The 27,266-nt window shown below is 30.7% G+C and overlaps 1 protein-coding gene across 1 annotated transcript; it reads left to right on the plus strand.

Moving 5' to 3' along the window:
- The first annotated feature begins 1,542 nt into the window (after positions 1–1,542).
- Positions 1,543–23,673, plus strand: LOC130902551 (myogenesis-regulating glycosidase-like). Its single transcript, XM_057814772.1, has 12 exons — positions 1,543–1,796; positions 1,898–2,126; positions 9,136–9,361; positions 11,320–11,407; positions 11,927–12,081; positions 15,801–15,957; positions 17,788–17,975; positions 18,137–18,252; positions 19,173–19,292; positions 20,223–20,361; positions 21,210–21,372; positions 23,459–23,673. Exons 1-12 carry the CDS (start codon positions 1,670–1,672, stop codon positions 23,647–23,649), a joined length of 1,899 nt encoding a protein of 632 aa, XP_057670755.1. The 5' UTR covers positions 1,543–1,669; the 3' UTR covers positions 23,650–23,673.
- Positions 23,674–27,266: the final 3,593 nt, after the last annotated feature.

A 27,266-nucleotide genomic window follows, 5' to 3' on the forward strand; every position in this document is an offset into this window, starting at 1 on the left:
TCGTAAGCGAGGAGAAGACTGTAAAATGACTGACTCATTATCAAACCATTTGAGAAATCTAATCATGTGAACATTCAAGAGCTTTGAACCCTAGATGGAAATGATTTTACTCAAAGCTGTGTTTTCCACAAAACGTAGGAATAATTATTATTAGTATATATGATATATCATGAAATTTTTCACAAATTTCAAGGTTTCATACTATATGCCCAAAAACTAGTTAAATACAACATACACTTATTTGCTTTGTGTGAAAATAAATCATATTACACTTGGAATTTCGAAATATACTGATGGATTAAACGATATGGTCAATACAAAATTTCGATTTAGTGTTTTGATATAGTGAACAAAATTGGTGAGTCTTATAAAGAAGCCGGATAAAAACCTTACACAAGCTATCCTCTAGCTGAATGTCTTCTTGAAAATGGTATTTTATTCATTGGTAATATAAAAAACAAATTCCACTGGAATGTTTGTCAAATGAATTGCAAGAAGTTGGATAATCTCTGTTCAGGTCTTAGAATAACAAGTACCTTGCCTTATATGTAAAAAAAGGCTATGATATTGGTCTCTACAATGGATGCTACTAAAAAAAATAACAAGGAAACTAATAAACCAATCAAAATCATAAATCACAATGAGAAAAAACAGGAGGAGTGAACACAGTGGACAAAAAAATTATCTCTTACAACACAAAAAGGATTTTTAGCACTTTTTGTTAGAATAATAGATATTGCAGGAATAAATGCTGTAGTAATATTGAATAATGATAAAAAACGGAAAAGTCACTAAGGAGAACAGAATTTCTATATGAATTAGCTTTATTGCTAATAGCGTATCATTTGAAGGAAAGAAGTCAACTTAGTATTCTCCAGAAGATATAGTCGAGTTTCTTGAAAGGTATAAGAAAAAGTTGATTTAGTTTTAACGGCACACCGAAATCAAGGGCCATGTTATTAATTGTACATAAAATAATACCAACATCTGCAAATCATGTCATCAATTTGTCTGCAAAACTTACAGTAAACCAGCTGTGCAGTGCAATTAATTTTCAATTTAGATTAGGTAAGAAGTTCCTTATTTCAATAAATATATATCCTGATTACCAAACTATTTCACTATCCCTCTCTGAATTATAATTTGATAAAGGAAACAAATGCGGTACTCGAGCCCGCAGTGCTCTTTCTCATTCGACTTTCTAAAGCGCGCCTGCCGCATGGTTAATTTCATATTTACTCTAGAAAAAGAATGGTTAGAAGTAATCCAGAGTTTTAAGTGATAATTTCAATTCAGAAGACAAAAATCTTTGATATTTCGTAGTTCAAGGGGTACTATATTTTTTTTTTAATTTGAGTTAAAAAAATTGAAATTTAATTTCACTCATTTTTTTATCACTGATATCATAGGAGGAGCTCCTGAATTTCATTGCATCAATTTAGGATTAATCAAAAAATGTCCTTAAATTGTTCATTCAATATCAAAAACATATATTCTGATAGTAAAGTGAAAAACATGATTATTAGAAGTATGTTGGATTATGAATTTTATCAGAATGGTAAATTATCTACTCGGTGAGTGTTTTCAAAGATAGACCTTTAGATTTTTTTGAGAGGCATTTATTTTTCATATAAGAGGCATTCAATTTTTATATAATCTATTCGTCAGAATGCATATATCAAGGAAAATCGTTTCTTACAGTATTGTTATTATTTTATTGTGTTTTAAAGAAAGTGACTGTGACATTGCTTTAGATCCAACAGAAAATGGATTAAGCATATCAATACATAATGATGGTAAATATTATGACATTCATAATCTAAAATTTATTATGAATGGACGAGAAAAATTCATTTATAATAGCATCATAAGTAACATAAACTTTCCTATTCTTCAGCTGGTCAAGTAACGTTGGAAGGACTTCTCGGAGTAGGAATTGATTTTGCTAATGTAAATTGTCAAATGGAATTTAGAGACTGTCAAGTTGATGATACCCTATCATTCAAAGTTACTGATATTGACGGGGGTCACCGAATTACTTGGCTGGCAGAAGACGTATCGCATCAGTTGGTTGATAAATACAACCTAGACATGGGTGGAACTTATTGGTTTGGAGGACCGCAGAGGTATTATTTTTGTAACACTTGTTTTAAAATGTTTAGTAGCGCTTCTACCGCTCAATAATTTTGAAATTATGAATAGAACAACTAAATAAAAAGTGTTTTTGTCACAATCGGCTAGTAGACACTAACAGTGAATATGACGATAAGGGAATCGAAAAATTCTGGAAGGTGGTAATGATATTATACTAAGATTGTATTACCAACGTTAAAATATGGAACCTAAAGCGTTGAATGTTTCCTAGAGTTGTTCACATGTTACTCAAAGAAATACATACTTTAAACAGTATTTGGTCAGTTCCATGAAGATGTTCATGGCCTAGTATTGGTATTTTTTACTATTTCTGGAACGCAACATTGCGATGAATACCTGCTCAAGAATATTAGATTTGTTATGAATTAGACCTAATCATATATCTATGCATTGACTGATTACCAAATAACAGCACTTTGAATATAGCCATTATTTTTGAAAATAAAAAAAGTATATCTTCTATATATGTCATATTACTTCACAAGTAATTTTTAATAAGACAGAGACAGATAGAGTTCAGAAAATTCAAAGTCAAAATCAACATTTTGAAATTCACCAGTTAAGAAAATTCCCTAGATGGGTATTGAGGTTGGGAACCAAATAAGCTAGGATAGCTTCAAAAAAACTTAGAGCGTTATTTGACCAGAAACTTGGTTTTGTAAACTTGGTAGTTTAGAGCATAAAAAATATTTATAAAACCTACCCAATGGTTTACGTGCCACATGAACACCAAGTTCACCTTCAGAACGTCAATTTATCGGGACTCCTTTATTCGGAGAAGTGTAAGCTTGTGGAATCAGCTACCAATGCCGCACCTCCTTAACTTTGCTGAAATAGCCGATGTCAATATCCCTGATAAGCTAAAAAGCCGCCGACTTCTGCCGCCTCTGCTACGAATTTTGCTATCAAATAAAGACAAAATGTACCACGATGCACCATACTCTATATTTCTAGAACTTTGCTCTCGTAAAAAGGGACTGGTATTTTGATTTTCATAAAACTAATCTAAATTCAGCACATGAAATATTTTGGTTTGGTTCAATGCTAAAATTGCTTGGACTGTTCGCGTGAGGTGAAAGCGCTTGAAATTTGCAAAGATTAGCCCTAGGAACAATTAATCTTTCGACAAGAACTTGAAAAATTTGTAAGCAATTATCTTCAGATTAAGCACGATGCAAAGTTTGTAAGCCGTGTAGCTCTCTCAAAATAAATTGTATTAGATGAATTTTTCCAGAATTTTTCACATAACCTCTTCTGACTTTTGTTTCTTATTATGGTGATATAAAATAAGCCATGTAGTTATTGAAATTGATAAATCCTACTCTATTCTAATATGAATAATAAAGTACAGTAACTTAATTAATAAGTCATTCAAGAAATCAATTCAACTTTTCAAAATAGTTGTTCCAAAAGAAATATGTTTTATTAAACGATGGGAAAATGGGTAACGTTTTATTGGATAAACAAAATATATATTTCTAATAACTTTGCTTTTCGTTCATACAAGATAATCAATCAATAAACCAATGTTGGAATAGAAAAGGCTGGCGCCGCCGTTCAGAACAATTGGAAATAAATGTATTGATAGAAATGGAAATTATTGTAACTGCTAAAGCTTGGAAATCTTTTAAATTTCGATGGAATCTTCGAATGTAAAATGCAATCCAAAGATAAGCCGTAATACGTCGATTTGTTTATTAAAATGCGCATTATTCAAAAAAAAATGTATACAGGATGTGTCATGTGATGATAACCAACACCATCTTTCTAATTTCAAATGCAACCCCTTGTATATTATTTCTCTTTTGCTAAATTTCGACACTCAACAGTTGAAGATAGGTATAGGATATTGTTCATGATTTATGTCTAGAATTTTATGAAAAATAAAAAAAATATATATAATGCACTGGGAATTGCATTTCAAATAAGAAAGATGATGGTGACCAGACATGAATCTTCCTAAATAATTTGTTTTGAAGAAAATTCACATTTAAAATTACAAATCAATGTGTCCAATCATTTTCCCCAACACATCCGTTTATTTCAATTCCAAAGTACTAGTATTTCATTCTCTTTTGTATTATTTGACCTTTTAGTTCTAATGTGCATCTAATGAACCCTTTTTGTTGTTGTCAAACATATTGTTCTTTAAATCGGGATAGTTATATTATACCCTTTTCCTGTGAGATTGAAGGTATTTAATAATCTTCGTCATTTTCGGCACATATCTTAGTGTCATCAGCAAAGCAAAGGATTTTGATTTCTCTGTCACCCATTCCTCTGCGCCTTTGCCTATCCATTATTATGTTGAATAACATGGGACTAAGTGTGTCTCCTTGACTCATACCGCTTTTGACTGGTATGGGTTTTTTTTGTTTACCGTTAATGCGAACCTGAACTTGATTATCTGAGTATATGTTATCGATGGTTTGGATTTTATTGATAGGTTTGTTGCTCTTATACAATAGGTGGATAACATACGGTCAATGGCTTTTGTGGTGTCAAGGAAGCCTAGGCATGTTGGTTTGTTATATACTATTGATTTCTCAACTAGTGGTCGTAGGATAAATACTAAATCTACGTAGGAGCTGCTGTTCGTCTTCTATTGTTTTGATCCAGTAAATTTTGTTGGTAATTATTGTTGTAACAAGTCCTACTAATCGAAATCTCATACCAGATAGATTGTCGTGGAGTTTCTATTTTGCTTGTGCTGCTAGCTGTAATATGTTTTTATGAAAATCTGGATTTCAGAACTAACATAAATTGAAATGTCGATAATAAATATATCGTTGCTGTGGCAATGTTAATAATGTTTAGTATTATTTCGATGTATTATGATTACTTTGAAAATCTAGATACGCGGTGGAGTGTCAAGCAAAGTTCAAGTAACGGAACTGGAGACCAGCAACATGTGTAATATTAGACGAAACATTTGGAGACCCCTCATAACTCAAAAACTATTTAACATAAACATGTCAAATCTGGCTCATATATTGAGACTTGTGAGATACATATGTGCTCCAAATTTCATAAACCTAGCTCAAACAGTTATTTAGATTTTAACGTCCAGAAATCGTCACTGGCTGACCTATAGATCAAAAATCTAACCCAGTTCCAGATGACCAAGGAAGAAACGAGCGCAAGTCCTATCAAAAATATAAATTAGAACCAAGTTCAATATTAAGATATATATGCCTTGGTGGTTGACTTCCATGACAAAAGAAGTGGGATCTAACTGGTCAGCCCTGACATTTATTTATAACAACATTATCATTAACAAATATCATTTCTTCTTATAACTTTTGAACCTGTAATTGTCGGCTCTTATTTTATTGGGATATTTTGGCTTGCTGCATGAACTAGCCATTGAACATAATAATTCGAAAATTAGAGATATATTATAATTCCTATTTAATGGTAAACAATAAAAACCAATAATGAATTAAAATACAAGAAACTACTTGAAATTAATGGTTAAATTTGAATTATTATAAGTGTTCATAGAAATATTTAGATCAGTACTAGCGCTAGTGTCTCCAGCAGTTATGGTTTTGGTCGACAAATTACTTTGCTGTTGAATGACTAAGGCAAGTGAATTACTTGCAAAAGCTTCAGAAGACATGGTATCTTGGGACAGCATATTGGCAGTTTTGGGTTTATTCTCCATTGAGATATCCACATACCTTCTGCAACAATACTAGATATCCATCCTCCCAACCTTTTTAATTGGAGTACACTTGCACCGCTGTTGGCAAGTAACATTCGGTTAGGTTCTTCTTGAGCGTGACCGGCAAAGCCTTTCGAGTCCTCTAAATTCAAAAAAGTAGTGATTTTTTGGGAAACATTGGCAATTGCATAATGCTCAGTTGGTTGATTTCTCACTATTCCTATTCCTCTTTAAAGCTGAACAAAAAATCTATCTATTTCTATGTTTTTTTCTCAAATTCATGTAGTCTCGACTGATCTTCACCCATATCGGATCAGTAATGAAAAATGATCTATTCGTATTTTGGAATCTGGAATTTCAACCGAAATTTTCTCTTCAAAAAAAGCAACATCGAAAATTCTCATTTTTATTAATTCGTCCGTCCGACAAGCTCCAGATACGCCTATTATTAATGCAACAGTAAACAGTAAGAAAAATATAATTGAATAATAACTGTGCACTTGTATAAGCTCAAACTTATTTAAAGATCCTAAGTGTATTCACCTTTATCGGAAGAAATTCATTTGGGGCTTTGTTCAAGAAATCCTCTATATTTTTTCTGGGAAAAACGTTCGATTTCTTGGACTCCAAGCCCACATTTCGTCGTTTTGGGAAGGCCAACAACTTCTCATGTTTCGGAATATCAGTTTTTTTTACAATTTGTACTATCGTTCTAATCATATTGTACATTGCCCACAGTCTTCTTTTTCTAGTTTGTTCTCCAAAATATGCTAAGAGTACACTTTCGTAATTGGTATTCTTTACATTTTTTTTTCGCACCACTTCCTATATAATTCAATAGCTTTTAGGTACCGATGCTTACCTTTTTCTGGCACCAACCCGTGTGCTGCTGTGACAGCAGCCTGTCGTGTTTCTGGGGGGATACAATCCATCAATTCTTCATCGGAAGACATTTTTCTCAATTTATTATTCACGAACTCAATAGCCATACTACTCTATCTAACATTTATTTATATTTATGACAGTTGTTTACCATATAGCAGCAGTAACAATATAGGTACCTGCTTGATTATTCTGAGAAAAATGCCGGGTAATTTTTTGTTAAAAGTAATATTTTAGGTATGATCAGTATGTTTATGAAACAAAGATTTCGCGTCTTGGTTAACTATTTCTAAACTCTTGACAGTAATGAAATTTTTCCAATCTCGGTGTGTAATGTACTATTTCAATACCACTAACATAACTCATAACTTGTCTAACTAATGTCAGGGAAATATGAAATCCTTTTATGCAAAGCCATTTTTATATTATTACAACCTATTCTTAGCCTAAATTTTGTGCCAAAACTATTGCCACATCACTTATTACTTTTTTGATGTTATAAATAAAAATTCCACTGTTTTTTAAATGAATAAATGCTTTCTCTTATATAACCAAACAAAAAAATCAAATATAGGAGAGATTATATTTGGGAAAACTGCGATTGAAACTAGCGTGGATTTGTTTAAGCTTTTTCGACAGCCACGAGGCTCACAGACCCAGCTTTGTGTTTAATCTACAACTAATTGAATTGAATACAAATTAAATTCTGCAAATTTTAGTCGTGAAATTAATTTTCAGATTCAATTTCGATTCTAAAAGGTCTAAGTCTTCCCAACTTTTGGAAAACCTGATTCAAAGTGTTGTATATCGAGTAATTAATTAATTTATAGAGCTTTGGTTTCACTTAACTTGTGAAATCAATCAGAAGAAATCTACTTTTGATAAACAAATATAAACCAGATAGAGCCTTTATTGAGTTAACAAATTAGTCCTTCGAATAAAAGCAGTATGTTCATTGCGCGTGGATATTTGTCTTAGTTAGAAGGAACCTAACCTTAAGTTGAATTACTGTAGCGTCATTTTCGTGTTACGAATCTATTTAGGTGTTAATTTTGGTGAAGATATCCATGAGATCTTCTAACAAAGTAATTACTATTATATTGTTTTCACTGATTTCAATTACACTAGTAATTTGATATCAATTGACTAAATCTAGTTCGAAACGGATTAAAGTGTATATATTTATAAAAGTAATAAAGACTCTATATATGGTATGGATTTGTTCATGAAAAGTGAAATTTTAGTGATAATGACACTGGTTACATATTCTTGTCCTTACAATTACTCTAGCTGACAGTACAAGTGTGTGATGCAGCCCCCACTTGTTCTATTTTTGTTTATTATAGACTAGGGCAAAAATCATAAGAAGCGATAAAAAGTAAAAAATAGTAGCAGGATGAAACCCATTGGAGAAGGAGGAGAAAATGATATATAAATATGAAAAAAAAAAATAATTTTTGGGTGATCTGAAGTCGGTAAGGCCACATTTTAAAGGTATAAAAAGGGTTTATCTCGAATGCTGGCAAAACTATAGGTCCTATGGAAAAAAGTTGGAAAGCAAAGCTGTAGGTAATAAAAAGATCTACAGCTTTCATAAAAACATATTTTTCATAAAACCTTGAAATTTATGTGAAAAATTGGAATAACTAAGTTTTTGGTTTTTTACTTTTACAAAAAACATTTTTATTCACGACATTACTTTTATAAGTCCCAAACACACTGTAATTCATTTGATTTCAAATATTTATTCTTTCACTTTATTTTGACTCGACATCGAAAAATTCTCTCGTTAAAATATCAGCAAAAAAAGTGTGAAAATTTTATTTTATCATTAAGTAAAAAACAAAAGCTTGGTTTTTGGGTTTCTGACATAAATTTTGAGGTTATGAGAGAAAAATGTAGATCCAAAAGTTGTAGATCTTTCTATGATTACAACTTTCTCACTTTTTTTCATAGGCTGGAAATCGAAATAAAGTGTGTCTTACCCTTAAAAACTCACCCCCTTTCCCTTTCCAACCTCAGATCTTCCGTAAAGTATTTCCCCCCTCTTTTATTATATTATCCTTTTCCATTGGATTTCATCCTACTATTAGTTTTTTTGGTTTTAAAAATTATCAACCCTGGTCTATTATCCGTAGAATTAAAATACTTTTATTGGGAGAATAAAGTCCAAAAATATTGTGGTTTTGGCCATAATTGTTTGAGACTTACAAACTTGGTCATACTAAAAGTCAAATATATTTTATGTTTTTTGAATTTAGCGATGCTTCTGCCACTTTGACCAATAAAAAAAGTTCGTTTCGTACATCTCTTGTGATCACCATAATCTGATATTAAGATTATACTAAAATTCAAAGTTTCTAAGTAGCTCTCGAATCTGTTATATTTTTTTCTGGCGTCTATAAATATCAACTATTATATCTTTTTGACAGGTACTTGCAAAATCCTCTTGAAAAATTGGTACTTGATGGTAATGATCCGTACGTTATAAAGAAAGCAGATAATTTTGCTGTTGCTGAAAGATATTGGTTAAATAGTAAAGGCACTTTTATTTTTATTGATGATAGAGTACCATTGTTCATTGATCAGAATACCAGAGAAAACGGGTCTTTTTTCTTGATTGCCAAATCAGAGAATCCTTATATCAATAGAAATCGGGTGAGTATTTAAAATTTCTAGTGGAGAAAATTCTTAAATTCATGCGAACAAGGATGAGAAAGAATTTTGGTTTTTGATATGGTATAATTCCAAAGGTTCCTGAATGATACTTGTGTATATATTACGGTGAAACACCGAAATTTGAAGAATGTCAACATCACATAGTTGCTTGATGTATATCCGAAATATTGGTTGAATACCCTTATTTCTGACTTACACCGATAAATGTCGACATTCAAAATACACTTAAGGTGAATATTGAACATATCCGAGATTTATATTCCCTGCTCTGTCATTCAATCGCGATAAATTTTTGAATAATTAAAGTTAAAAACTTAATTGTACAGTACGATCTAGATGATTTTTTTTACAACAACACAAACTATCTGAATTGTACAAGAGCGCTTGCTTTTACAACTGAATTTATTTGTGAAGTGTTCTTTTTTTTTTGCATTGACAGCACAGCATATATACCCTCGCCTGCAGCTTCTCTCAGCTGCTTCTCTCAGCGAAGTTTTTTGAGAATAAATTTCATCTTTGAAAAAAAAAACATTTCATTACAAATCACAAACTGTTTACGTGTGTAAAGCTGTTTGAGGGTATGTAATATTCTTGGCAAATTGAACAAACGATAAAAAGGGTAAACCTTCTCACCATTTATTTGAATCGTTGTCGTTCATCCATGTAGTTAGCATATTCTGTATATCTTTTAAGCTGAGCTTTGTGTTTGACTGTACGAAGCTTCCCATGAACCATCTTAATATCTTTCCACATAGCGCATATTTCGGATATGAATTATTTACTGGATTATTTACGATTATCTGATTGCAATATTGCTGGGTCACCAAATAATCAAAATATTGGACTCTATTTCTTGCACCGTCTTATTTTTCAAAGTTTGGAGCTGGTAGAATGATGTTGATACACCATTATGGACTTATATTCGCCATCTCTGTTCGACTGTAAATCATAAGATCAACTTGACATCTTGAGTTTAACTAAGATCTGTTCATTGGTTTCATAACAAAACATTTCTTAGATATACTGTATTTCATTTGACTCCACATAAATTGACATATAACATTACAACTTCATATGTAATATTTTAAGCATACGTGTTCTTCCTCTGTGGCCTAGTCTGGTATGAGTTTCATATAGTATGCTGAACAATTATACATTGGTAACATAATACTGTATATTCGCTTCTACTGACTTTAATGGTACAATTAACTTCATCATTAAGTTTTCAACATCAAAGACATCAAAGCGTTTTAATCCTCCGTAACCCAATGGTCTGTTGCCTTTAACAGAAACCACTACAGAAAGTATTTTAGTATACTTTTATTAAGACAAATAAAAACAATTGCCTTCTCGTTTACCCACAATTATTGCATACAATGTTTCAAGAAAAAAAGATCATGATTCATTGCATTGTCAATTGTGTATAAATCAGAGTATCGGAAAAATTTAAGAAAACGTTGGGATCACCATCAAACTTTGCATAAAACTGACAAAGCTGACTTACTCCAAGTAGAACAAAGGATTTGGTAGGAAACAAACAGTGGTCTCTTTTTGGGTTGGAATGTACAAGAATGTGAGGAAGTATTCGATCTTTTACTGACTTATTTGATGGTTGTTGACATTCACTGGTGAAACTCGACATTCTCCAGTTTCTTTCACGGTACCGTATACACCAATTCAATAATTTTGTTCTATTTCCATTGTCAGGGTCATAAAGTTGAACCTAGAAACATGGAGTCATCAATTGTTATGTCTACAAAATGCCAAGTTACTGTTAAAAAGAATGTCATACCTACGACTTTAGAAAAATGACAACAATTTTTTCGTGAATCTATTATTATATGAGGATTTATTTTCCCTTTTTAATTTAATTAATTATAATAAACGTTATATTTGAATTTCTAATTAATCATTGAACTTATATTATTCTTCCGCAGACGATTTTGCAATATGATATTATAACTAAAGATGATTCCAAACAAGCGCATCTTTATGCTGTAAACAATTACCTCGGGAAACCAACAGGTGAATATTATTGTTTATTCTTTTGTTTTCATTTGAAATCAAACATAAACTTTCAGCTCGAACACAAAACACCTCGATTATCTTGGAAACCATTACACGATTTTTATAGTTTTTTGTTTGTATATAATACAAGTATAATTAATTTTGTGGTCTTTCGTTTCCGTCAAAATATTATTAAATTCATAATTTTGAATAAATAACCCTTAATTCTCATTTTTTTGTTCAGAAATCCTTGAAAAATGTTGAATATCTACTCACTAAGACTTCGTGTCGGGAGCCCCCAGGAGGCGTCTCACGATAGTCTGGAGCGGGAATTCAAATTTTCACTTCTTTTGTTTTTTTATTGTTCTAAAATATTATCACAGCCAGATGTTCTTTGAGTGGAATACTTGGTCTCAAATAACTATGTATCTTGCTTTTTGATCTTATTACTTATATTTAGTCGGTATCATCTTGTACAAAAACATTAGTAGAAATTCATTTTGTTTACTACTAAATTTGAGACTTTTTATTTTGTAGGGTATCCGAGTGAGAGAATGATCAGAAAACCTATTTGGACTACTTGGCCGAAATACAAACAGAGCGTTGATCAAGAAAAAGTTGAAGAATTCGTTAAAGAAATCATTGAACATGAATTTTTAGGTGGTCAGATAGAAATTGACGAAAAATGGGAGGTAATTTTTCATCTAAACATTATACTAAAAATAAATTCACGTGATTACGAGATATCCATTAAAAACTGAGTTAAAGTGGTGTAAGCTTCCTTTCCTTCACTATATTTGAAGTTCTGAAACCGTTGATGATATTTATACTGACATATTATTTACACTAACATTTAATTCTAACTACCACCTTAATGGCGTCTCAAAACTTTTATAACAGAATATTATCTCGATAAATCATTAGAACTGAGCTTTCCGTTCTCGAAAATATAGAAAAATTTTGATTAAGAAGTGAATGTTTTCTCCTCGGAAAAATTCCGTTTGTCTAGTTTTTATGAATAAAAATCAAAATCGTTTTTCATATTCATTCTTTGTGAGATAAATCATCTTACAGTTAGTTATAAAAATCAATCAATAGTTCCATGTGAAAATATTTGGTTCTTTTTGGTCCTTTCTATGACACTGTGTTGTACATCCTCTTCCATATGTGTTTTGTCAGCGATGTGTATGATTTCAGTGAGGTTAGTAATTGTGTGAAAACCAAATGTAAGATCAACACCATATTCATCTCCAATTTTTTATTTATGAGATTGAGGCTTTTACGAAGCGATTTTTTGAGAAACCAAACTCGCCATCGCCTTTCTATACCCCATAACTAAGATCAATTGGTATTTCTATTTATAATGAAATATAAAATAAGTCTAATTTTTTAACGATGCCAATAGTAACGGATATTCATACTTTTCTCAATTTTTATAAAACTCACAATAAGTCTGGTTGAAAATTGATAGAAGTCGGCATATTGGATCATGAATCGTCATAACCAAATAGAAGGATAGACGGTTTTCCATGTCCCAATCCATATTGAATTTCACATTCGAATGTTGAAAATATATACTTTGTAGACGTAGTACAAGTTTCAATATTGAATGGAATTTAGAAATCCACCACGATGATGATTAGAAACTTCATATATTTTATTTATTTGGTTAAAATGCGGATAATCTACTATTGAATACATGAAAGAATCGAAAGAAATATATAATTAGAAACTTAGGTGAAAAACATCTGTTCAATTGGAGTGCATCAATTTGTAATATTTTATAGAGTATTCATATCTTAACACCGTAATAAATTAAAAATGATATTGACGTAAATAGATATGACAATGTACGTACTATTTATTTGTTTTATTAAAGCTTTGATGACTGGTTTATATCGATCATAAATGTGATTCTTCAAATAATGTTTATATAAAGATCGTTCTGAATTATGACCCAATATTATTACAGAACTTAGACGTTCTATTTAAACCAAAAGCAAATTTATTGCACCAACAGAAAAACATGTTTCTCATCGGGGTTAATGTACCAAAAGTTTTATCATTACTACTGCTAAGAATTTTTATTTTAGGAGTTAGTTGGTGAGTTATAGTCGAATAAAAATGTTTTTGATAAGACATTGATAACCACTTGATTGTTCACCTAGTTTATAAAGGGGAAGAAGACTGCTTTCTAGTCAAAAACTGTTTATGATTTGTAGATAAGATTTTGTAAATAACTACCAAAACAAACACACAAATAAAATAAAATCCAAACATATACATAGTATCTATACGAAAAATACTATAAATAACGATATTAATCTTTAAAATGTACATTCTTGAAATTCTAGTACATTGTATATTACATTGTACACACAACAGACAACCATACACTTGAAGAAAAAATTGCTGAATTCATAAACAAAGAGTTGGGAGATAGTGAATAATGGTAAGACATTAGAAAGATTAACAGGCAATGGATAAGGACAAGAGCGCAATAAGAGAGGCTAACAAAAAAATATAAAAAGGAAAATACAAGAAATTTTACCAAAAGCATGAAATAGAAATCAAAGAATAAAGCAAAAGGTACATTGAAGGACAAGACAAGGGGAAGGGAAGAGATAGAAATTGAAGAGATAAGAGGAAACAGAAAAACGGAGCACTGTAGTAACAGGGAATGTGAAAACCATAACAGGTGAAGGAGAAGAGCTGATAAAAGAAGTAATATTATTAGTTATTACATATGGACCAACTGAAGTTGATAAAACAGTAGTAAAAGTCAAATTCTTTGATTACCTACAAGGATATATATAGTAAATATGATATAATAATATTAGGTGAGTTAAATAGTAGAGTGAAAAAAGAGAATAAAGAGATCGAATGGTGTATGGGAAGGACAAGGAGAGAAGACAAAAATTAAAAAACGGTGAAATAATAATGAACTTAAGCAATTAAAATGAACTTATAATTACATATACACACTTCCAGCACTAAGAGCTTCATAAAATAATAAGAGAATTCAAAATTAGACAATAGAAATTCATAATAGATTTCTTTCCAGTGGAAAAAAGTATTTTTTGAAAAATCTAGGATGTAAGGATGTCGAGGTCAGAAAATCTTATTCCCATCCTCACAACCTACTGGAGATGAGAATGGAAAGAGAAAGAACAGACAGAAAGATACAAGTATTGACTGAAAAATTAGATGGTATGAATTAAAAAAACTGTAGAAAAGCGAGATACCAAGAAAAGATGAAATAAAAAATTAAATATATCGGAAGAGATGACACAGTGGAAGAGATGTGGACAAAATTTAGAAATACGATAATAAATGCAGCAGAAAAAATATGTAGAACGACAAGAATAGTGAGCACCCAACAGAACCAATTGGTGGTTGGAGACCTTAAGCCATGCAATTGAAGAGAAAAACAAAAATATAGATAATACCTAACAACCAAAGCACAATCAGACTATGAAAAGTATAAAAAAAGACATAAGCTGAAAGATTAGTTGGAGAAGAAAAACAGCAGTCAAAGCTTACTATATAAACTCCTCTAATTTCTTTTCATGACCTGACTATCTATAAAACTGGAAACCACACTCAATCTGATTTCAATCAACGCCTGGTGGCCGGATATGTTTCTTGAAGTCGACATCGACATCATCATATCCGTATTATGATTATGAATCAGTGGATTGTATTCTGGATTAAAGCTTACACTTTGTTCACTCCCGTAACAAAAAACCGAATATTTTTATTCTTGAGGAATAGAGATGGTACAAGAGAAAATGTACAACTTGTAATTCTTCGTTACGATTCTGTCCATCCGTAATTTTAATTTAATGGTGTACAGATATTGTTGTTCTACATATATTTTGGATATCCTTCCATATAACAATTATAAATTATAAGAAGATACAGTGAATCCATGAGTACAATTTGCTACGCTATATTAAACAATAGTTTGATGAGTATGTGTTCAATATAGCCTTAATAAACTTTTTTATAATAGATACTCGTGAGTATAGAGCGTATAATATGAATGAATTCGGGTAAAAATTAAATGTCTTGGACACAATATTACCAAAAATTGATCAAAAACAGATCATTTCCAGCCTATAATATACTAAGTTCTATTATATTTATGATAATTTTCTTCAGAATGTTGCTTTATGGCGAACGGTTTCCTAAGCATCTACAACGATCTATGAGGGATTTTTATGCTTCACTTCAACTACTCACTTCCCATTTTTGTTTTTGTTCTAGAATTTCGACCTCAAGCATTCTGATAGGCCTCATATAATTTTTTGTTAATTACTATCGGAATTATGGGAAACGTTTTGTTATGTTTTCTCAATTCTAATATATTCAAAAATTATATGTTTATAATACATTTTTACATTTTTAGGTATGTTTTGGATCTCATGTATTCGATACTGTAAAGTTTCCAGATGCCCCAGGTTTAATAGCTTCTATCAAGGATCGAGGATTCCAGACAGCTTTATGGAATAGTCCGTTTGTCAACAACGATTGTCAAAATTATTCAACAGAAGGACTAGAAAATGGTAAGAATCGCTTTAGAACTTCATAACCCACAAAAAGTATTGTGATAACAGTAAACCATACTTAAATCTGCGACAACTATTGAGATATCGCCATGAAAGATTCAGGGCAATATGGTTTTAATGGAAAATATGTAAGTTTTACTAGTATTAATCATCAACGCTGGTGGGATATACCCATCACTTTTACAGACAGGGATGGAGAATGTCTAGGAGTGAGAAAATGGAGAAAATATCTCGATCTCCTTCCCGAACCATTTGTTCACCATCTTTATTACTCAAAACGGTCAAGAAACCAGTGGAAAGCTACATAATTATGAATTATCTGAAAAATACATCATTTAGAAACAATCAGTACTTTAAAGGGCAGGACGATCAATGAATATTTCTTTGTAAACTATAACCCGTGTTCAGGTAGATAACGTATCAGCTGATTACGAATTGTAACCCAGAACGAAAACAGTTTCTGAAGGTTGCATTCAATTTTCGGTGGACAATTCAAGTTTAAATTATAATCTACAAGAAATTTTGATTCTTATTTGGTTGGTGTAGTGGTAGTTTAAACAGTATGAATATCACCAAAGGTTCCATAAATTTATTTTCACCATTATATTCATTTAAAGTGCTCCTTTTCAGTGTTAAATGTCGTTATTATTTCTCCTCCTTCCACTTAATTACTTTGTCTGGCCTATATCTTGATCATACTTGGCTAGATCTTGTTTTTGTACTTATCAATAACATTGCCTCATAAAGTTTCATGATTTCATAATTCAGTACGTTCTCACCATTGGATTAACGTTCCTGTGTATCTATGGAGCTAAGCTTATTGTGTTAAAAAACAAAAAATGAATGAAAGTCAAACAACTCTCCTCGTTTAGCGGTAATAGCCAAGCATTTCACACATTCACACACCCGAAAAGTCGCCACGGGATTCAAAGTAATAACGCAACATGACATTATTGTGATAAACAGTTTTCGTATCCCGATCCTACACAAATACGTGGAAGTGAATTGAAAAAAATTGGAAAACATCTCAAGGTAAAAATTCAAATAAATGCAGCAGAGACAATAGTAGAGCAAACTTGTTTGTTGAAAATGAGTGTGATGATATGCAATGTGATTTAACAAGAAACGAGTAATAAATCAACAAAGAATTAAAATTTGAATCCAAAGAAAAAAGAAAAAATGAGAAGGCTGTAAAAATTATTTTCAATAAAGTAATAACAAGGAGTAAAGTGGAAATGCGATAAAAAATAATGAAAACTAATTAAGTGTAAGGTTAAATTGAGCGACGATGACAAGGTAAATTTAAATGACACTGATAACAATAAAAGAAAATAAGTTATCAAGAAGAAAGGACCAAAAATTAGTGCTTGGAATATAAGTTTTATATATTTTGATATCTATCAAATCAAGCTTCATACTAGACAATTCAGTTAGTAATCAGTAATTTTCTACATTCACAGCCACTCCTATTTCATCAAGAGTTGTAAAAACTTGAAATGTGGTATTTTTGTTTATATATTAAAATTTGAAATAATTATCTTTCAGTCACATTCAATTGTTGTGTCCTATTTATAGAATCAAAAACTTTAGTTTTAAAAACATATGCATATATCCTAAAAACTACGCATATTCAAAAAAGATATAGTATGTTTAATTTATAGATACTTTTTCTGAATTCTTGCTCATGTAATATACTCTTATTGAATTTTTATAGAGAATTAAACCCTGTTCAACTTTCCCGACATTCAAAATCGTCTTACTGGCATATTCATATTCATTCTGGATGAATTTAACAACATTGTATATAATTTCGCTACCTCTTTTCAGGTTATTTCGTTAAAGATCCAGATGGAAATACTCAAGCCATCTGGTGGGAAAGTGACGATGCTCATCAAGTGGATTTCACAAATCCACAGGCGGCTGAATGGTTTGCAAGTAAAATTAGAGCTTTAGTTGAGGAAACGGGCTTAGATGGTTTTAAATTTGATGCCGGAGAAACGGATTACGCCATACCTGTGAGCTATTAAAATTAAATAACTATTACATAAAGAATTTTTTTCATAAATAGTTAATCAATGGATTTTTCCTTCAAATATAATTTTTTATCATCAAAGAGTAGAAAATCTGTGTAATTTGAATTTTGAGTTTGACAATTGACTTGATTTTTTATTATCAGCCACATCAGTTCGATCACATCGATGATCAAGAGCTAGTTCCAAATATTTTTACTCAGAAGTATGTGGAAACTTGTGTACCTTTTGGAGGTTCAATCGAAGTTAGATCTGCATGGAGGTAAGTTATCATTCACGACTGTAATAATTTTGATAAATGCGTATTGGTTACTGATTGGGGTGCTATAATTTCATGCTGGTATATAGGTACAAGAGAATTCATTCATTGGTCATCTAGTGTCCTAGGTTTCTTAATCTCAATACTTTTGATTATTTTTATTTAAGTGCTTGGAAGCAAAATTTGTAAAAGTGAAGCAACAAATATTGAGACGGTTTACAAAGCATTAATGTACTAAAGACATAAATTTGGATTTATTTCACTACAAGTAATTAAAAATGTTCCAATTGAATCAAAATTATCTTCATGATTTTGTCATATAGTCTATGGATAAGAGTATGAGCATTTGTTTGACTGATTGATACTTCTCTGCCCTTTAAAAATTTGTGCTACTGACGACTGTTCGTCAGAGGTTCCTTTGTATGTACACAATTTATATTCTTAGAAAATTCATGCTATTCACCACTAACTAATTCCAATATAACACAATAATTCTGATGGTTCTAAGAGCAGTTTGTCGATATTGATATCGATTTTCAACATTCCTATTATACCTTTATTTTCTATTTTATTCACAGTACTTTGCAAAACGGAAGACAGGTAAAGATATTTTCCTTTCATTACTTCTATTTGTTATTTGCTTCATGTAAAATTTCAATCACTTTCTTAAACTATATAGAACTGAGTTTTATAATAATTGATTTTCTCAATCTAGATTGATAAAATTTCCAGTATTAGTTTCTGTAATTATCAATAATATAAATAATTTCGCTCTTCTTTAAAATATAATTTGACATTTTCATAGAGAGAGGTATTTGATCAATAAATAAAGACGATAATATATCAGCATAAAATATTTAAAATGTCTAAAAAATTGAGAGAAAGAACCTTAGAAGCATAATGATGGTAATAGAATTTTTCAGGACTCAAAAACACCCAGTATTCATTAGGATGATAGATAAAGATTCTGTATGGGGAGTTGACGATGGATTATACACTCTAGTGACAACTTTAATTCAAATGAACATGGTTGGTTATACCCTGTGAGTATAAATAATTCATACCAGTGTAAAACTCTTGTTTTACGAATATTTCCTATATAATTTGACAAAGGTATAACGACGAGGATTAGAGGAGAAATCTAAATATGTAATGAAGCATATAAAATGTAGATAACGGAATAATTTTTAGATAGGAAGCTGTGGGTGCTTACAATGCATTTTTGCTTTACTTTAACAATTAATAAAAGAAATCATCATCATCATCATCATATATATTCAAGTCTTTATGATATTGACTCATCGTTCGTTAATGCATTTTTATTTTTTATCATATTTATGATCTTTTGGTCTATTTTCTAAATATTGAGAGGTCGGTCCTATGTAGACAGCGTCATTATTAATACAAGGCACTTGATATATGATATTACATCTTCTGTTTTTAGGTGTTTTAGTTTTGAATTTAGTGAGATAATTGGATAACGTATCATGTTCTTTATGACTTATACTAATATATTTATTAAAATAATTTGATAGAAGTTGAGAAAATCCTTGTACATATGGTAAGGAAAAAATGATAAACAACATATCCAAGAAAAGGATGAACAGACACTACAATCAATTAAAAAACAGAACAGATACGAAACATCAAAACATAAAACATTTGATATCTTATTGTTCTATTGTATGAGCGGTTTCTTATTGGGAACGTAGCCAATGAGAAACCAAAGTGGACTAACTTTAATATATTTTCCGAGCTTTTGCACTTTTGTATTCATCGTCTGGGACTGAAATTATGGTCAAACATAATATAAGAAATTTTATAATTTTTAAAAATATTTGAATATATTAAAGTTAATCCACTTTGGGGTTTCATTACCACGTTCCCAATAAGAAACCACACTTTATATAGTATATAAATATATATATATATATATATATATATATTTGATTATTTGATTTTATTATATGTAGAGTACTTCCTGATATGGTTGGTGGTAACGGATATAGACAGCAGCCGAATGCGGAATTGATAGTTAGGTGGACACAAGCCAATGCATTCATGCCATCGATTCAATTAGGTTTCTTACCATGGGACTACCCAAGTGATGAGGTAATAAGTTTTATTATCCTATGGCTTATTTTGAAATTGTGATTGAATTGTGATTATTTTCTCAAATGTATACAGAGTGGGCGAGAGCTCGAATCATTTATACCGCGAGATCTCGAGGATTTGTATAGTTTCTGATATACTTATAGTTCATTAAAGGTCTGATATCGGCAATTTTCCGTTTTTTCAACATAATTGGTTCTGCGTGACGACTTGTCCTCTTATCTCGTTTTCTACTCCATAACTGATTATGTCAATTCCATGGTAATTGAATTTCATTCTCTGTCGTACTATTTGATCTTTTAATTATAACTTGACTCTAACGGATTCTTTTGATATTTTCATGCATAATGTTTTTCAGTAGAAATAGTCATATTATGCTGGTTTTCTGTAGGATTCGAGGTATTTAATAATCTTCAAAAGCTTCATTTTCGACACATATCAGCACAGGATTCCAATTTCTCTTGTAACTATCCTAAAAAAGTTCATAAGTTAGTCTCAGGACTACTTGTAGTGAATAACCCTGTATGGTTTATTTTCTCCCTTATAAATTGGATATTTAGTTAGGAGATTGATAATTGTTAACAAAAGTTTCAGTATGTTTGATTATGCTCCAATATTCATAGTGAGTAATATTATTTGTTGTTTATTCTCTACGTTTTGTGGGCATTCTAAAACTTGTTATAGATTGAATAAAATCCTGATTACATTGAAATTTTGACCACAACAGTTTACAAACATATTAAATAAATATGATCAATTTGAGTTCAGTGGAATACCAGTACAGATATTGTGGATATACTGACTTCATAATTTTCTGAAAATTATTTTATCTGTTTTTTTAATTTCAGTTTGACACAGTGGAAATTGTTAGAAAATTTGTTAATTTGCATGAAGAATATTCCGATGATATAATCAAAGCAATGAAAGACTGTATTGAAAATGGAAATCCAGTGAACCCTCCAATATGGTGGATCGATCCCACTGATAGTTATGCATTCTCAATCGCGGACGGTAAATGTTTGTTTACAATTTTTTAACCACTAGAAATCTGGATTATCAATCTTTCCTACCATAAAACATTAAAATACGTAAAAATTTGAAAACTATTTAGGACTGTACGTCTTTGGATGGTCTAATATTATCTAAGTCAGACGTATGTCAGTGCTGCAGCTACATAATATTTTTATGAATGAAAATAGTATCATTGTTTAATTAATCCACTTAGAGTGATATTGACCGATCGTTATACTTATTAAAAATAATCAGTTTTTCTCACTTATAGTAATCTTGAATGAATACACAGTTTATTAGATATATCTATCCCTATTGACAGAAGAAACAAATCGTACAATAATCTTCTGATTAATAACACATGTTGGTTGAGAAGAGATAACAGCAAATTACACAGGAACTGCCTTCTTTCAGATTTGTCTAGTATCATCTGAGTAAAGTTGTTCTTCTCTTGGCAGTAATGGTTTCTATGAGTGCCAAAAGTGATTCATTCTGAGAATGTAAAATTTCACGAACAAATTCAAATCACTTTCAACAAAAATATCACTCAATCTATTTTGTATTACAACAAACTTCAAAATGTATTGTCGCGTTTCTTAGACCACGACGAGCACAGTGAGGAATGTGATACAAATTGTTTTTCTATTATGCACCTATTTCAATTTTAAATTAAAGAGGTGGTTGAAAATTGTGGTAACTATGAATAAGCACTGATAAACAAACTAGATGAACATTTTTTTATTTGTTTACACGTCAAATATAAAAGAATTCAAAGCTTTTTCAAGTAAAAAGAAATGGGTGAGGGACGAGTTACAAATTTACTGGTACACCCTCAGAATTGAGTAAAGTGGCAGAAGAGGCCATATATAATTTGCTACAGAAAAAGTCGCACATAGTGTGAAAAAGAAATATCGATTAAGCTACAAACTCAACACTATGGAGGGTAGAGTAAAGAGAACCATCTCTGTGCTACAGAAAGTATCCATCTAGTCCTTTACGTTAGGGAGGCGCTACTATAGCATGAGTAAATTTTAAATAAGGTAACATAAGTAATCTGTCGGTTTTAATTCAATGCCCAAAGATTTAATCAAAATTTCTAATTTTGCCGGAGTCTGTAAATTAATAAAGAAAGATGATGACTTCGGCATACTACTTGAGTTACTTTTAATTATGTCCACTCGGACAACTTTTCACTGAGCAAATTTTTCCCTTTATGATTCTATTGTCTATTAAAGTTTTGTGATAACTGACACTTCATAATGACTTGTGAAAATTCTTACAAATTCACAATAATTCATTAACTTTCAGCGTTATAAGCTTTTCTAGGTTATATTTACAAAATTATTTTGGACTACGTGAATAGCTTGGAATTTGTATATCAATATATAATTAACGACTCTAGTCATTTGAAATATTAAATTTTCTAACACCGCATACTTCATCTATCTCAAATAATATGATATCTCGTCCGACAGGAGCTCTACTTCGGTAAAATTTTGGATAATAATTTACCGTCTACAAGCGGACAATTTTTAAGCTTTTATATTGTGCTAGGTAGCGGTAGCGAAAGTGAAGTTTGTTCTACTGTGTTTTGTGATCAATCGTCAAGTAACCTTCCTCAGAAGAAAAATGAATTTGTTAAGGGAGATGAAAAAAAGGAATTTGAACTGCATGAAGTGTTATTCATAATTTTGTTTTGAATTAATGACAAAATTTTTATATAAATATAAAAGTGGGTGAGTGTGGTGAGAGTACACATCCTAATTCTTTGAAAATGAACTAGAAAAAGTACCTCCACATGTACCACTTAATATAACACTTGTTAAATTCAATAAAAGCAATAAAAACAGCTCCTATTTTGAAAATATACCTGTCAGAACTAACAAGCCGCAGAAAACAGAAAGTCTTGACAGCGAACGCTCAACATGTTCTCGATCGTTACTGTTACCGATAGGTAGCAGTAGCGCTATTATAAATTTTGATATTACAAAATAAAATCTCACTTTTAACACTTACGCATTACATAAACTAACAGTATCCACAGTGTTTAAAGGATGATTAAAATATAATTATTTTTGGTTTTCAGAATTCCTTCTTGGTGAAAATATTTTGGTAGCTCCAATTTTGGAAGAAGCTGCTAAACAAAGGTCTGTTTACTTACCGAAAGGAAAATGGAGGGATGCGAACAACAACGATATTATTTATACAGGTCCTTTGAACATTACAAATTACATAGCTGATATTGATATTCTCCCGTATTTTATTAAGCTTGAATAGAATATATCAATATTTAAATATTAATTGTTATTTCATTCACCTTTTATAACTCTGAATATGAAGAATAGTTGCATTATGTTGAGAGGAACAGAATATAACACTAATATGTCGGGAGTTTCAAAAGTATCTTGATCAAAAAAGAAAAAAATCTTACTACCCGAGAAGATATTCTTCAGGAGAAGCTACAGTTGATTAGAACTAGATAAGAAATAAAAATAGAAATTATCCCTTGGAAACAACTGTCAGCCAAAGAATACTGACTCCAAAAAAAGCATTTTCTGTTTGAAATTGGCCCATTCATTGTTTTCTGAGGTTAGTTTGAATTCATTAATTTCCATCCCCAAGAAGGGATGCAATTCACCTCCAGATTATTAACACATATCGGTACAAAATAACTTTTAAAACCTTAAGTTATTTACTACTGTTATGTCGAATTTGGTTCGGTTTTTTGAAAGAAACGCTATCCAAAAACAATTGGTGAAAATTTTTGATAAACTTATCCAATTTGAACATCTATTTGAGAAAGTTTGGTTAGATTAGATTAGTACGGGCAACTTCTAGCTAGATTGGTGGTAGTTCATTTGGATACTTGGCTATTTATCTAATAACCCTCATATCGTTTTCCCATCTATAGCCAATTTTTATGCATGTTCAACCCAGAATCAAATTTATTTCATTCCTTTTTTATGACTTGTCCTTCAGCATAAGACGTAATTTCTCTAGAAGAATGCAACAGCTGTGTCTCTTAGTAGGCAATAATGCCACTTACGTGAACTAGCAAAGTAGGAGTATTAAATATATGTTCACAGTAAGAGGAGAAGGAGCGTGGGAAGTTTTTTTACCATATTTGCAATTTTTTCAACAACAATGCTGTCTTCAACATAGCCCTCTGCTAACGTTGCTGATATCCAAACCCCATGTTGTTTTAGTCGAAGAATATTTCCAGCACCAGCAGAAAAAATAGTATCTGAGGACCTTCTAGAACTGTGGCCTGTGTAATATGTGGGATTTGCCAATGTTTGTGATGAACTATTTCTGCTCGTTCTAATATTGATAGAAATGATGTCAATATTTTTTTATCATATCGGAAAGCAGCGAGCTATACAACAAGCATCTACTACTCCTATTGCCAAAACATCATGAAATTGAAAAAGGTTACTTACTTTAATTGTAATATAACATTTATCATGTACTTGTTTTAAAAATTTTATGACATCCTCTTGTGAGAAAAAAGAAGACTTTTTAGACCTGTGGTTAGCATTTTGCCTTTTAAGATAACTGATAAACTTTGAATATGTCGATGTTTTCTCTCTGAAAAGCGTGGCCATCAACATCGAATAATGAGACAACAGACTGGAAGCTTTTTTGAATATTGAAAATTGAAAATAAGTTATCAGCACATTTTCAGTAATGACAGGTACGTATTTATAGTTACACCATGTTTTAAGAGTGTCATAGATATTAAGTTAAAAACCTTTTTACTTTTACGGCAATAGTTCTTCATTAGCTTGTGGTGCAAATTCTCTTATTTCAGGAGGAGTTTGAGTTAATTCATTTAGCGGTAATTTTTACCTATTTGTATGACTTAACGAAATTGTCTAGAATGAAAACATCAAGCAGAAAAAATGTTCTGTTTAAATTTCAGTTTTGATTTCTAGCCTGCTTAAGATTTTCTTAAAGTATATCTTTCATTTTGTATATATATCAAGACGGTCGCACCACCACAAATCCCCTCGCGAAATAACCTTATTAATCGACCAAGAATAAAAGTTTTCAACATCTTGGTGTACAATACTATTTATATATATTAAAATAATATATAATCATTTATGTCATTTGTTTTGTATATTCTCGATTTTTTTTTTTAATGTAAATGTACCATATTTTCTGATAATGGGAGTTTTTATTTTGATCAATAATTTCTATAAATGATCTCTGATAGCAGAATATCAAAATTTTGAAACTTCATGCAGTAGTGTTCATAGATAAATATTATTGAGGTTTTCGTAGCGTAGTGGCTAGAGTACAAGGTTCCCATGAGGATGGTCCCAGGTTCATATCGCGCTAATTCCATTTTTTATTTTTCTACTTATGTAATAATAATTATTTTCAGATATGCCGATAAGAGTCGACAAATTTAATAGCTGCTCAAAGTGTACCTTTAATATTGGTTTTGTTAGTAATAGAATTGGTCTTTTGTTTTGTTAACTTGTTCTTATATCGATTAAAATATTCAAAATATTGATAAATTTTCTTAATTTCTTATTTCTTAGACTTTTATATATTTTTATTCTAAATGTTCTCGATTTTTTGTCTCTTCCGTTTTAAATTTTCTGATTACTTTTGATTACTGCTACATATTTGAGATGTAAGAACTGAGGAAAAATTCATTTTTTTTTAATAAAACAAATTTCTATTTTGATTTTATGCTTATTTTGATATTGATGTAGATGATCTATAGATTAATATAAATATACAAATTGTCTCAATATCAAATTTTGAAAAAAACTGGAATAAGTCGAAACGTCAATTTTTATCTACCTATAAAAGAATTATTGAAAAAAAAACTAATTTTGTAACAGAAGAGACCTAAAATCGAGAACATTTTTTCTAACGAAAAATTGAACTTACTTCACGCACTATTGCGTGAAGAAACACACTTCACCATCACCATTGAATCAATAAACTTTTGTATTTTGATAAAATTTTGGTTACTAAACAATATTGTATGCAATTTGTGTATAAAGGCCTTTTTCGACTCATGTGATAGACGATATTCGCATTCGTCGACAAAAAGGCTACTTTACACACTTATTACATAATCGGAAATAACTATTTATTGTGGCTTTTTCCAGTAGTTTTCAGAATAGCAATCCCCTGATTTTTATTCATTATGTCTATATATACGTTGTTTTGAACTAGTGCTGCTCTACATTTATTTAATCAGATATCTAATCACTTCATAATAAATTATGAGTAGTAAAATTATGTACAGGGTGATCTAATCTTACGACAAATTTCGGTATATGGGTTATTTTGGAAGATTTCAGAAAATTATATTGAGACAAATATTAATGTCAACAAGGTCAATATTTTATTACGTCGGAATATACAGAATGTTGTATAACTCCGTTACAAACAGAACAAAAAATTTTTCAAGTAAGTATCCCTCTATATTACACCTACTTTGGATTTTTTATATTTCTTGAAACTTTTGGCGTTATACAGATTCACTTAAGAAATATAGACACGTTTATGTAAAAATCTTAGATAAATGAACCGTTTCTAGCTTACTGTACGTATTCATATTAAATTACATTTTGTTTTGTATACAGGGTGGACGGAAATTGAATTCTCTCATTTACTCCCTTCTTCTAAATGAAACATCATATTTTTATAGCACAAATAGTATTTATTCATGTTACTTAAATTTTTTTAATTACGGAACAGTTTCTAAGTTTCGACATTTTTCTCAAAACCATTTTTTGGTTTCTCTTAAAATAACTTATATCTTGAAGTTTGTCGTAAGATTGGTACACCCTGTATAGTATGATTTAGTTCTGTATATTTCATTTCTAACAGTTTAAATGTTTGCCTCCATTGAACTTTGACACTTT

Source organism: Diorhabda carinulata, chromosome X (assembly GCF_026250575.1).
Source record: "Diorhabda carinulata isolate Delta chromosome X, icDioCari1.1, whole genome shotgun sequence".
Classification (NCBI taxonomy): domain Eukaryota; kingdom Metazoa; phylum Arthropoda; class Insecta; order Coleoptera; family Chrysomelidae; genus Diorhabda; species Diorhabda carinulata.

What these genes read in the sequence shown, in the direction of transcription:
- LOC130902551 (XM_057814772.1), top strand. Translation starts at nt 1,670, where the DNA reads ATGCATATATCAAGGAAAATCGTTTCTTACAGTATTGTTATTATTTTA. An exon ending in GAAGTTAGATCTGCATGGAG is followed by an intron (nt 18,253 to 19,172) that starts GTAAGTTATCAT and finishes AGAATTTTTCAG; the next exon opens with GACTCAAAAACACCCAGTAT. An exon ending in GGGACTACCCAAGTGATGAG is followed by an intron (nt 20,362 to 21,209) that starts GTAATAAGTTTT and finishes TTTTAATTTCAG; the next exon opens with TTTGACACAGTGGAAATTGT.